Source organism: Geotrypetes seraphini, chromosome 6 (genome assembly GCF_902459505.1).
Source record: "Geotrypetes seraphini chromosome 6, aGeoSer1.1, whole genome shotgun sequence".
Lineage (NCBI taxonomy): Eukaryota > Metazoa > Chordata > Amphibia > Gymnophiona > Dermophiidae > Geotrypetes > Geotrypetes seraphini.
Genome location: NC_047089.1, coordinates 74371431 through 74384596, shown reverse-complemented (window position 1 = coordinate 74384596; position 13166 = coordinate 74371431). Strand labels below are relative to the sequence as shown.

General features: G+C 44.8%; 1 protein-coding gene across 6 annotated transcripts in view; it reads right to left on the bottom strand.

Moving 5' to 3' along the window:
• Positions 1–13166, bottom strand: part of PCDH17 (protocadherin 17) — a 317465-nt gene that overhangs the window by 120610 nt on the left and 183689 nt on the right. The window contains exon 5 of one of the 6 annotated variants that reach the window (XM_033949388.1): positions 11416–11543. The exons of the other annotated variants lie outside the window; for them this stretch is intronic. Coding sequence (XP_033805279.1) covers positions 11428–11543 — 116 coding nt within the window. The 3' untranslated portion in view covers positions 11416–11427. Of the gene's footprint in view, positions 1–11415; positions 11544–13166 lie in introns of those variants that run through there. 6 annotated transcript variants of the gene reach the window in all.

Here is a 13166-nt window from a genome sequence, read left to right as displayed (position 1 = left end):
AAACTCTGAACGGGAAGGGGTGGGCGGGCAAAATTCACAATTTTAATTCACTCTGGTCCTTTTCACTCACTAGCCCCGCTCACCAGCCCCTCACCACCCTCCCCTGACAAACAAAAACTCAACATTCTATTCCTCACAGCTCTAAATTCCCACTCCACCTTCTACCAATCAAAACACTTCCTTTCACCAATCACCTGCTAATTCTCTCCCTAACAACAACCAATGCTCATTCCTCCCATCCTACCATACCCCTTTTATCTCCTCCTTCTCCCCTCATTCCCCCCTACACTCTCCTGCTGTTTATTCCTTTTTCATAGTTCAGCCAATATCTGGTATGGATTAAATTTCACTACAAACTTAAGATTTATAAAAATAATATACAGTATACTTTAGGATTGGAATCCAATACGAGGGGGTGCTGAAAACTACTCAGCTCACCCAACTTCCTAAATTCTGAGACTTATTGTAAAACTGTAGCTGAAAAGAGCATAATTTTATTTTGCAAAGTGTCAATTTGAAAAATCATAATGCTATGTTTTGACATTGCTTCAGATCAATGATTGATTCATATCAATGAAAACTCAGGAATTTTCAACTGTGGAACTCCAAGACATCATGAAGTTCCATGAATGTATGATAAAAAAAATTTTTGAGTGATAAATGCCCATCATACTCCACAGTGAAGAAGTGGTGTGCAAACTTTCAGTGTGGCGATTGAGATTGAACATGCAGCAAGGACTGGGAGGACAGTGTCAACTCCTGAAATTGTTGACCATGGCCATGACCTGATTTTGGCAGATCGACAAATATTGGCTAAAACAATAGCTGAGACACTACAGATATCCAGGGAAAGTGTTGGGTGTATACCGTATTTTCACGCAAATAACACGCACCCGTATAAAACGCGCACACGTGTATAGCGCGCAGAAATCACGATGATAAGCACAAAAACTTTGGTATAACGCGCTCACGATTATACCGCGCATGCTGCCCGACTCTCCGTTCACCCCCCTGACTTCCGTGCACTGCCCCGCCTCTCCGTGCGCTGTCCCGACTCTCCGTTCACCCCCCCCCTGACTTCCGTGCACTGCCCCGACTTTCCGTGCGCTGTCCCGACTCTCCGTTCACCCCCCCTGACTTCCGTACACTGCCCTGAATTTCCGTGCGCTGTCCCGACTCTCCGTTCACCCCCCCTGACTTCCGTGCACTGCCCCGCCTCTCCGTGCGCTGTCCCGACTCTCCGTTCACCCCCCCCTGACTTCCGTGCACTGTCCCCCCTTGAAGGTCTGTCCCCATCCTGAAAGCCTGATGCCCCCCCCGACGTCCGATACATCCCTCCCCCCGAAGGACCGCCGACTCCCCAACAATATCGGGCCAGGAGGGAGCCCAAATCCTCCTGGCCACGGCGACCCCCTAACCCCACCCCGCACTACATTACGGGCAGGAGGGATCCCAGGCCCTCCTGCCCTCGACGCAAACCCCCCTCCCCCCAACGACCGCCCCCCCCCAAGAACCTCCGACCGCCCCCCCAGCCGACCCGCGACCCCCACGACCCCCCCACCCCCCTTCCCCGTACCTTTGGTAGTTGGGCCAGAAGGGAGCCCAAACCCTCCTGGCCACGGCGACCCCCTAACCCCACCCCGCACTACATTACGGGCAGGAGGGATCCCAGGCCCTCCTGCCCTCGACGCAAACCCCCCTCCCCCCCAACGACCGCCCCCCCCAAGAACCTCCGACCGCTCCCCCAGCCGACCCGCGACCCCCCTGGCGACCCCCCCACCCCCCTTCCCCGTACCTTTGGTAGTTGGCCGGACAGACGGGAGCCAAACCCGCCTGTCCGGCAGGCAGCCAACGAAGGAATGAGGCCGGATTGGCCCATCCGTCCTAAAGCTCCGCCTACTGGTGGGGCCTAAGGCGCGTGGGCCAATCAGAATAGGCCCTGGAGCCTTAGGTCCCACCTGGGGGCGCGGCCTGAGGCACATGGTCGGGTTGGGCCCATGTGCCTCAGGCCGCGCCCCCAGGTGGGACCTAAGGCTCCAGGGCCTATTCTGATTGGCCCACGCGCCTTAGGCCCCACCAGTAGGCGGAGCTTTAGGACGGATGGGCCAATCCGGCCTCATTCCTTCGTTGGCTGCCTGCCGGACAGGCGGGTTTGGCTCCCGTCTGTCCGGCCAACTTCCAAAGGTACGGGGAAGGGGGGTGGGGGGGTCGTGGGGGTCGGCCAGGGGGGTCGCGGGTCGGCTGGGGGGGCGGTCGGAGGTTCTTGGGGGGGGGACGGTCGTTGGGGGGGAGGGGGGTTTGCGTCGAGGGCAGGAGGGCCTGGGATCCCTCCTGCCCGTAATGTAGTGCGGGGTGGGGTTAGGGGGTCGCCGTGGCCAGGAGGGTTTGGGCTCCCTTCTGGCCCGATATTGTCGGGAAGTCGGCGGTCCTTCGGGGTGGGGGTGCGAGTGGTCCTGCCGGGGGGGGGGGGATGTATCGGACGTCGGGGAGTCGGCCGGGCAAGAGGGCTTGGGCTCCCTCTTGCTCCGATCGTGGATGCGGGTGCGGGTGGGAGCGCGTGCGAGTGGTCGTTCGGGGTGGGGGTGCGAGTGGTCCTGCTGGGGGGGTGAATCGGGCGTCGGGCGGGGTGGGAACTATGTTTGAAAACTTTCGTATACCGCGCTCACGCATATAACGCGCGAGGGGTATGCGCGGTAGGTAAAAACGCGTATAACGCGCGCGTTATATGCGTGAAAATACGGTAATCCATGAGAAGCTGTCAGCCTAGTGGGTGCCCAAATGTCTGAATGCTGATACATAGTATAAATAGTAAATGACGGCAGATAAAGACCTAAATGGTCCATCCAGTCTGCCCAGTAGTGATACTCATTTAAAAAATACATGATTTGATTAACATTGATTAAAATACATGATTTGATTAACGTAAATTGGAAAGAAAATGGTGTATATCAGGGAAAGATAAGTACAGATTCACTTGACGACTAAAAGTTAGAGTACAAAAGAATGATTAAAGAAAAGCGTTGTAAACATTCTCAAACAATTAATTCTCCTTCGCTGAATAGCAAAGAACTTTTCAGAATAGTCAATTCTTTATTTGATATTGATCTACATAAGTGTTCTCACACAGATCTCCCACCCTCTGCTGCAAACCTAGCTGTCTACTTCGCCACAAAAATTTGTAATTTGAAAACGTCTCTTGTAGCTACAAGCATAGACCTGTCAATCAACCTATCTGCTCTAGGAAATGAAGGCTCAACTGCTGACATGTTCTGGAATCATTTCGAAAACCCTGGCTACTTTCCGTTGGAACTCGGCCACATTATCAAAAACTCCAAGGAGCCAGCCTCTTCAGCTGCCAACTACAGACCCATTGCCAACATACCACTTTTCCTTAAACTAATGGAAGGTCCAGTTAACCTTGATCTCATGAATGCTTGTGGTATTGCAGTATATAAAATAAAGTTATTATTATTGTCTCTTCTTTAATACTTCTGGGCCATAGACTGTAAAGTCTGGCATTTTCCTAGGTTCCAAATGCTGAAGTTGCCGTCCAAGCTCACTTCAGCCTATCCAACCATCCCATTGTTTGCAGGATATCTACCATAAAGTCTGACCAGCAACATCCTCATGTTCCATATTAGTGGAGTTCACATTAATGCCCACCCCAGCCCATCCTATACTGAATCACCATATATGGGACATAGACCGTGCAAGTCTGTCCAATACCAGCCTTAGTTCTTTAATTTACATCCTTCATTTTCTAATTAGATATCCTCTATTTTTAATCCACACTTTTCTGAATTCCATCACTGTTTTCATCTCCACCACTTCCATCGTGAGGGCATTCCAGGCATCTATCACCCTCTCCGTGAAGAAGAATTTCCTAACATTGCTCCTAAGTCTACCTCCCTGTAACCTAAAATTATGCTCTCGAGTTTTACCATTTTTTTCTTCTCTGTATTTAAACATCTGTTTCATATATCCCATGTCCCTCCTCTCCTCTAGAGTATACATATTTAGGTCTTCCAGTCTCTTCTCATACTTCTTTTGGTTCAAACCTCTTATCATTTTTGTCGCCTTCCTCTGGACCACTTCAAGTCTTTTTATATCCTTCACCAGATACGGCCTCCAAAACTGAACACAATACTCCAACTGCAGCTTCACCAACGGCCTATACAGGGGCATCAACACCTTCTTTCTTCTGTGGGTTACTCCTCTTTCTATACAGCCTAGCATCCTTCTGACAATAGCTACTGTCTTATCACACTGTTTAGATGCCTTTAGATCCTCAGACACAATCAGCCCAAGGTCCCTCTCTCCATCTGTGCTTATCAGCCTCTCACCTCCCAGCACATACGGTTCCCTCAGATTTCTACCTCTCTAATGCATCACTCTGCACTTCTTCGTAATGAATTTTAGTTGCCAGACACTAGACCATTCTTCTAACTTTCGCAGATCCTTTTTCATATTTTCCACTCCCTCCGGGGTGTGCACTCTTGTTACAATTCTTGGCATTATCCACAAAAAGGCTAACCTTTCTTTCTATTTGTTTTAAAATCACATTTCTCATTAACAATCAAGTATAATAAATACATCTTGAATCAGATCAATAATTTCAAGGGGAAAAAAAAAGAAAAGAAATATCTATTCAGTTATATAGACCACAATATTTTGAGAGTGGACAACAGGAAATTAATTTTTAAAAAGAATATACAATTAATCAAACGAGAAAACACCAATACCCTGTTGGTCCTAGTGCCAGAATTATGACACGTTACATATCTTTAAGTTACAGATGCTGCACCTTCCCTAGATTCTACAAATTCTAACAGCTGTTTAGTCTCCAAAAACAAGAAATTCTTTGTCTGATATCTAATAAAACATTTCACAGGAAATTTCAACAAAAAAGTTCCCCCTAGGGCTAGGATTCTTGGCCTTAATGCCAGGAATACCTTTCTGCACTTCTGGGACCTCTGAGACATGTCACGAAATATTTGCACATTAAAGCCCCAAAACTGATATGTCGGAATAAAGACGGAATACATATTCTTCATCACTTTCCAAAGCAAGAATTATCAGCAAGGTTTTTCTTTCCATTATGACCTCAAGTGAATATCCACCACATTATCTACTTGAGTCTCATTAGGGGTAGAAACCCCTGCAGGTTTTTTTATTTGAACGTAATTAGCTCTCACAATCGGAGGCAAATTATCCGTTGGAATAGCAAGAATTTTGTAACCTTTCTTAATAACCCTTCAACAATGTCACTCACAAAAATATTGAACAGAATTGCACTCCACTACTCACCTGATCCTCCTCTGAGCAAACTCCATTTATCACTACCCTCTGGCATCTGTCCATCAACCAGTTTCTAATCCAGTTCACCACTTTGGGCCCTAACTTCAGCCCATAGAGTTTGTTTAAGAGCCTCCTATGAGGAACTGTGTCAAAGGCTTTGCTGAAATCTAAGTTAATTATATCTAGTGTACGTCCTAGATCCAATTCTCTGGTCAGCCAGTCAAAGAATTCAATCAGATTTGTTTGGCACAATTTGTCTTTAGTAAAACCATGTTGCCTCAGAACTTGTAATCCATTAGATTCTGATGAGAAACAACATTGAGTGGGCATTTCCAAGTTGATTTTGCAGCATTTTCAGCAAGTTGGTGCCAACTTTTTGGAACTAGTTACTGTTAATGAAACATGATCACCCCACTATGATCCTGAGACAAAACAATAGTCCATGCAATGGTGGCACTCAGGTTTTCCAAGGCCAAGGAAATTCAAGACCTAAAGGTCAGCAGGAAGGGTTATGGCCACAGTGTTTTGGGATCAGGAAGGTGTTGTAGTGACTGTCCATCTTTCAAGGGGGTGAAACAGTTAATGCAGAATACTACTGTAACTTGCTGTTCTGATTAAAGGAGGTATTGAAAGAAAAAACGAAGGGGGAAGCTGCAAAGAGGAGTTCTCTTTTTGCAAGACAATGCACAAGGCTGACAAAATGATGAATATTTCACTGCATAAACCATCCACCCTACTCACCAGATCTTGTTTCATCTATTTTCAAATCTTAAAAAAAAAAAGTTTTAAAGGGTGAGCTTTTGAACGATTCGGAGGTGATTGTAGCAGCGGAGCAGTATTTCAGTGACCAGACAAAGTATTGTTGGAAGGATTACAGAAACTTCAGACACTTTGTGCCAAGTGTGTTGAATTTAGGGGTGAATATATAACTTATAAGTTTTATGGATCCACACTATTCCTTTCTTGTTTGGCTAATGCTTCAGCACCCCCTCATAGTTTTTTTTAAAACATTTAAAATCTAATAATATTCATACTAAATAGTGGTATACCTGCACTATGAACTTCTTCTAATAAAACAGTAGGCAAAGTTAAACAAAGTCTTGTCCCTCACTGGACACAATCTCTGCTAAAATACATTAGTTGCCTCCAGGATCAATTGAGATAAAGAAGAACCAATGTAGTTACAGAACAGGGCACATTTTGTTTATTGGAAGACATTAGACCTTTGAGATCAACCTTCTAATTGCCTATTTTGAAGTAACTGTGTATTTTCTTTTTGTTTCTGATTGATAAATGTATTTTTGAGGCAATCGCTATTGTGTCACAGTGAATGGTGAACAAGTGATAAAAGTATGAAGAACTATTTTTATACATCAATTCATTTGAGAAAGCTGTTGAAGTCTTATGAAAGTATTGCCACATTTTATGCACAATAAAAATGGGTTTTATGGCTAGTGAAATTTTGAACACAAATTAATGATCTTTTTAGGGTAGGCATAGGGTATCAAATATATATGTTCTAGAATGTTGCCTGAGTAAGACCTGGGCTTCAGTGTCTCTCTCTTATATTTTAAAGCTTTTAGTTCTATTTAGTTTTATTTTGTTGGTTTCTACTTTATTTTGTTCCTTTCATCTACCATTCATAGTTTTACAGGGTTCTGTACTTTTTTCTTTTAATTTTCACTCGGGCGAGTCAGAAAACATACATGCGTGGTATATATGTGATCATGAGTACTCACTTTGCATGCAATTTTCTTTTTTTAATCAGGAACACTCAATTGTACTCAATCTTGAAAGCAGAGGATAATAAAATGATAGAACAAAAAACAAATTTGCAAAGGTCTAGCTAGATGCAATGACTTACAAAATATCATAACAGCTTTAAAGATACTGCATCAATTACTTGGCAGCTGATGTGAAAAAAAAAGAAAAAAAAAACCCCATAGAGCTGGGATAAGACCCAGAGGACTAGAGACTGGCAGATGTGGTTCCTATTCACAAAGGCAGAAGTAAAGAGGAAACAGGGAAATAGAGGCTAGTGGGGGATGGGATAGTTATTAATGCATTTTAATGGAATAAAGTGCAATATTTGCCTCTTAATACATTAAATGTAAACATTGTGGGGCTCATTTTCAAAAAATAAAGATGTCTAAAAAATGACATAAACTGGTACTTGGATGTTTAAATCAAAACGTCCAAGTGCCAATTTTTTAAACTAAGTTTTTAGACATCTTGCAGGTCATTTACATTCCAGGATGTCTAAATGTTAAGTGAGTATAATAGAAGCATGCTTTGGATGGGATATGAGTAGCCTTAGCACTTGGATGTCTTGCAGAGATAATCAAATATTTCCCAAGATGTCAAGGATGCCATTTAGACGTCTGGAGATAGGCCTGATTTAAAGGCATCTGAGGACCAAAAAGGTACCCAAACTGACCAGGTGACCACTGGAACAATGAAAGCATGGCCCCCCACATTCCCTCAGTGGTCACTGACCCACTTCCACCACCCCTCAAAAAAAAAAAAAAAAAGAGATGCAAATGAAATTACCTGGGTAGTAGGGAAGGTGAGAGGGAGAGATGCTGCTGAACCTGGGTGTGGGGGGGGGGGGGGTGAGAGGGAGACATGCTACTGGACCTGGGTGGGGGTGGAGGTAGATGTGCTGCTAGACCCGGTTGGGGAGAGGGGGAAGGTGAGAGGAAGATATGCTGCTGGACCTGGGGGGGGGGGGGCCGTGAGAGGGATATATGCTGCTGGACCTGGGGAGCGGTGGGAGGAAGTGAGAGGGAGAGATGCTGCCTAAAATTTCCATGTAATTTTTTTTGTTTAGAAAACCAATGTAAAGAGAGGTATAATAGCCTAAATTAAGTTTAATAAAAGTGTGGATAACAGTATCATTGCAGGTTGATCTAGAAAAGGATGTAGTTGTTACACCCACTGTGCTAGAAATAATTCTTTGAGACAGCAAAGTGTTTCCATAGTTAAACCCAAATATTGTGTGTGGTCTGGTCACTTTAAAACAAATCCCATATTATAAATGACCCCCAAGCTGATGACCTGGTTTCTAAGTAGAAGTATAACACCATCAGTACACGTTGCATTTTCAAGTTTCGAGTGATTGATTTATCCACCCACGGAACATCTGTCTTTTTCAGATTAAGCTGCATTTTCTTAAAATTTAATCAAGATTCCCAGTTTATCTAGGCATCGTTTCAATTTTTTAACAGCATTTCCATAACTTGATTTCATCGAGATACAAGTAGTACTTCGTCAGCAAAGGTATGGTGACATACTCAAAACTTCTGAACAACATTGCCCCAAGGTATCAAAAAATATTAGATAACATGGGGATGTCACATGTTACTGCAACAGATTTAAATGACACAAACAAGTGCTAATAGCTGAATACAAATTATTTCAGCATGCATATCACCTTTCTATGTCTGAATATTCTAATCAAACAAGTAGATAATTCATTCTGTGTAGAAATCATAACAATTTTAACTTAAAGCCACACAACTGTGGTGACAATAGCATATCACACTGAGATACTTAACAGGCTTTAGTTTAGTCAGATCATCTGATTTTTAAATGTCAAATAAATAGAGAATCTAATCTAATCTTCAATTTCTGGGTCACTTTGGGCCTGATTCTCTAAAAGTGTGTCCCGATTTTAGGCAGCTATAGGCGTCCTACAGCTGTCTAATCAGCCAATCGGGATGCACGTTTTTTTAAAAAAATGCTCCCCAGGCAGGCCGCCTATATTGAAGGCGAGGCCCGCAAGACACCTAGGCCCTGATTCTGAATAGGACGCCCGGGAGAGGCGTCCTATTCAGAATCGGCCTAAACTAAACCCCGATTCTGTAACCGGCGTCCATGTTACAGACGCGGGTTAGAGAAACGGGTTAGATTAGACACGGCCCGCTACATTTATCGCGGCAAGGGATCTCTCTGCCGCGATAAGTATAGCGGGCCGCGGCCCCCTGACCAGGAGGGTGCCCAAACCCTCTGCCCGAAGACGCACCCCCCCACTACCGACCGCCCCCCCCCCCCGACAATATCGATAACTGGCAGGAGGGTGCCCAATCCCTCCTGCCCGAAGACGCACCCCCCCGCGCTAACCCCCCCAAACCTCCACTCCACCAAACCTGTTCTTAGATGGGTCTTGCACGTCTTGAGCCGGCAGGCACGCCTCGTCGAAATGAAGCGGGCCCGCCCCTTCCCGTCCCATCCCGCCAAAGCCTAAGGCCTGATTGGCCCAGGCTCTAGAAGCCTGGACCAATCAGGCCTTAGGCATAGCGGGTCCGCCCATCCCCACTAAGTCTAAGGTCTGATTGGCCAATCAGGCCTTAGATTAAGTGGGGATGGGCGGACCCGCTATGCCTAAGGCCTGATTGGTCCAGGCTTCTAGAGCCTGGGCCAATCAGGCCTTAGGCTTCGGCGGGATGGGCCGGGAAGGGGCGGGCATGCTTCATTTCGACGAGGCGTGCCTGCCGGCTCAAGACGTGCAAGACCCTTCTAAGAACAGGTTTGGTGGAGTGGAGGTTTGGGGGGGGTTAGCGCCGGGGGGGGGGGGTGCGTCTTCGGGCAGGAGGGATTGGGCACCCTCCTGCCAGCTATCGATATTGTCGGGGGGGGAATCGGTAGTGTCGGGGGGTGGGGTGGTGTCTTCGGGCAGAGGGTTTGGGCACCCTCCTGGTCAGGTGGCCACGGCCCGCTATACTTATAGTGGCAGAGAGATCCCTTGCCGCGATAAGTATAGCGGCCGCGTCTACTTACAATGTAGGCCAGCATTTTGCTGGCCTACATTTTAAGCTTCTCCTCTACTAGGGAGACGCGTAGGGCCGCCTAGGTTCAGCCTAAGGCCTGCCTAAGGCCCTTAGACGAGCTTAGGCATCTTGCGGGTCTCCCTAGGCTCCCGGAGGTGCCTTCAGGCTTGCCTGGGGAACATTTTTTTTAAAAAAACGTGCATCCCGATTGGCTGATTAGACAGCTGTAGGACGCCTAAAATCAGGATGCACTTTGGAGAATCAGGGCCTTTATGCCTAACTACAAATCAAGAGTTTACAATATGTTTAGGCCCATCCAGTCTGCCCATCCACAACATCCATTATTTCCTCTCCCTAAGAGATTCCACATGCCTATCTCATGCTTCCTTAAATTCAGTCTTTGTCTCTACCACCTCTACTGGGAGCCTATCCCACACCATCTACTACCCTTTCTATAAAAAAATATTTTCTTAGATTACTCCTGAGCCTATCACCTTTTAACTTTATCCTATGCCCTCTCATTCTGGAGCTTCCTTTCAAATGAAAGAGACTCTCCTCCTGTGCATTTATGCCATATAGGTATTTAAATGTCTCTATCATATCTCCCTCTCCTGCCTTCCCTCCAAAGTATACACATATTGTGATCTTTAAGTCTGTCCCCATACGCCTTATGACAAAGACCACTGACCATTTTAGTAGCCTTCCTCTGTACTGACTCCATCCTGTTTATATATTTTTGAAGGTGTGGTCTCCAGTATTGTACACAATGTAGCAATCATTCAATAGAGGGAAACATTGAGCTGTCATTAGAATTATAGTTCACTTCTTCCTCCGTATTCGCTGTGATAGGGGATTAACAGACCCGCAAATAAAGAAAAACTGTGAAAAACTTTTTCATATGTTATTCACTGTTTTCTATAAAAAACCATCGTGAAAAGGGTGAAACTGCAAATAACACGGTGGGAGATCTGGCCCGTTCCTGAAGGAGAGGTAAAACACGGTAAAGAAAGTGCTGGGACTCAGTGATTTTCTCTGTTGGGAATCAACTATTTTCTATGTAAATGCTTGGAATCAGTGATTTCTCTATGCAAGCTGATGTAACTCGGGATAAGAGCTAGCAAACTAAAAACTGCAAATAATCATAACCGCAATTGCTGAAACTGCAAATACGGAGGGAGAAGTATACAGCAGTTTTTAGTACAATACAGTTGAGTTACATACAAGTAGACTGGTACAATTATGTTATGTAGAGTTTGGGGAGGGAGCTCTTGTGGTTACTGGAAGGGTGAAATGTTGCATAGGTTGCTGTAGGAAAGTATACTTACTAAGTATCAATATATGTTCTCAAAAAGGAGAGTCTTCAGTTTCTTTCAAAATCTGAGGTAGTTAGGTTCTGTCTTGATAATTGTTGGAAGATTGTTCCAGGTCTTGGTGTAGAGGTGAGTAGCGAGTTGAATTTGTGGTTATATGTTACACCTTTGGGACGGAAAACCCAATTGAAATGTTTTAAGTTTTCTGACTGATATTGACCAGAAGTTGACTAAGGTTTATTAATGGCTCTGTGGAGTTCACATATAGGATGTGAAACATTACACAAGATAGTTTGAAGGTAATGCAAGTGTTAATAGATAGCCAGTGCAGCCTACTGCAGTAAGGTAAGATAGAATCATAATTTTTTCAGTTTGAATATTAATCTTATTGCTATATTTTTTTTTATCAGTTGTAGTTTGTTCTCGAGGGCAGAGTTAATGCCAGATTTACAGTAGTTTAGTTGGGATAGCACAAACATCTGTATCACTATGATAAAGTGATGATCACGGAAGAAAGATCTGAATTATCTTAGCTGTCTCATGCAGACAAATACATAGGTTGGAGATTTGGGGTTCATAAGATAGGGCAGAGTTGAGTATAACTCTGAGGACCTTAGAGGTTTTGTCTATATTTAGAGAAGTTCCTGAGGGTAATATAACAGTTGTAGGGATTGTTTGTGAGGTGTTGTGCAACCATAGGACGTTGTGTTTTGTTGTGTTTAGTTTCAGTTTGATTGTAGCACAGGTATGCATTTTGTCTTTACCACTGGATTTGTTTTGAGAGAGATCAGATGTGTTGTGTTGGATCAAGATGAGCAGGAGGATGTCATCTACATAAGATAGTAAGCATTAGTTATTGTTGAAATTAATTTGACCCAAGGAACTCATTTAGAGTTTGTATAGTATTGGGGAGAGTGGTAATCTTTGAAGGACACTGCAGAATGCTTTCCAGCTTATGGAAAATGTTCCATCTTTCCAGACGAGGTATTTCCTATTCTGTAAGAAGTCTTTAAACCAGCTTAGAACAGTGCCCTCAATGCCTATAAAGTAACCCCCAGAGGTCACAAACAATTGGGCCCAATATTTAGCCTGTGGCAGCAAGAGGCATAAAAGCTGCTCACAACCATGGGCTGACCTGAATGAAGTACCATGAGGCTGTTGCTAAAGGTCATGGCATCTTTCCAGAAGTAGCCACAAGGGCAGGACTGAGTTGGGATTACAGCTGCCCCCATCTCTTCATGGAATTTTGGTAGGCTCAGTGGTGGTGATGGGAGAGGGGGTGCAGTACCTAGGAGTTGTCCTTGTCATTGAGTTAGAGCAGGGGTCTCAAAGTCCCTCCTTGAGGGCCGCAATCCAGTCGGGTTTTCAGGATTTCCCCAATGAATATGCATGAGATCTATGTGCATGCACTGCTTTCAATGCATATTCATTGGGGAAATCCTGAAAACCCAACTGGATTGCGGCCCTCAAGGAGGGACTTTGAGATCCCTGAGTTAGAGAGAGTGGCTGGGAATCTTACCTCAATAGGGGAGAAGAAGGAGAGAAAGGCTTCGGAAGGGGGGCTTATGTGCTTCAAAGGATGTTTTGGGGCAAGGGAGAGGGACAGGAATCAGGGGTGCAAAGAACACCTGCAACCCTTATGAAGGTTCTGGATAATGTTCATCTTGACAACAAAAACAAGACTCTACTCCACTAGACAGTCATCAAAAGACAAACAAGAAAAGTGGAGCGGGCTCACAATTCTTCACAATTAACAAAAATCAGTTCATCAACAAACTTTTAAATACTT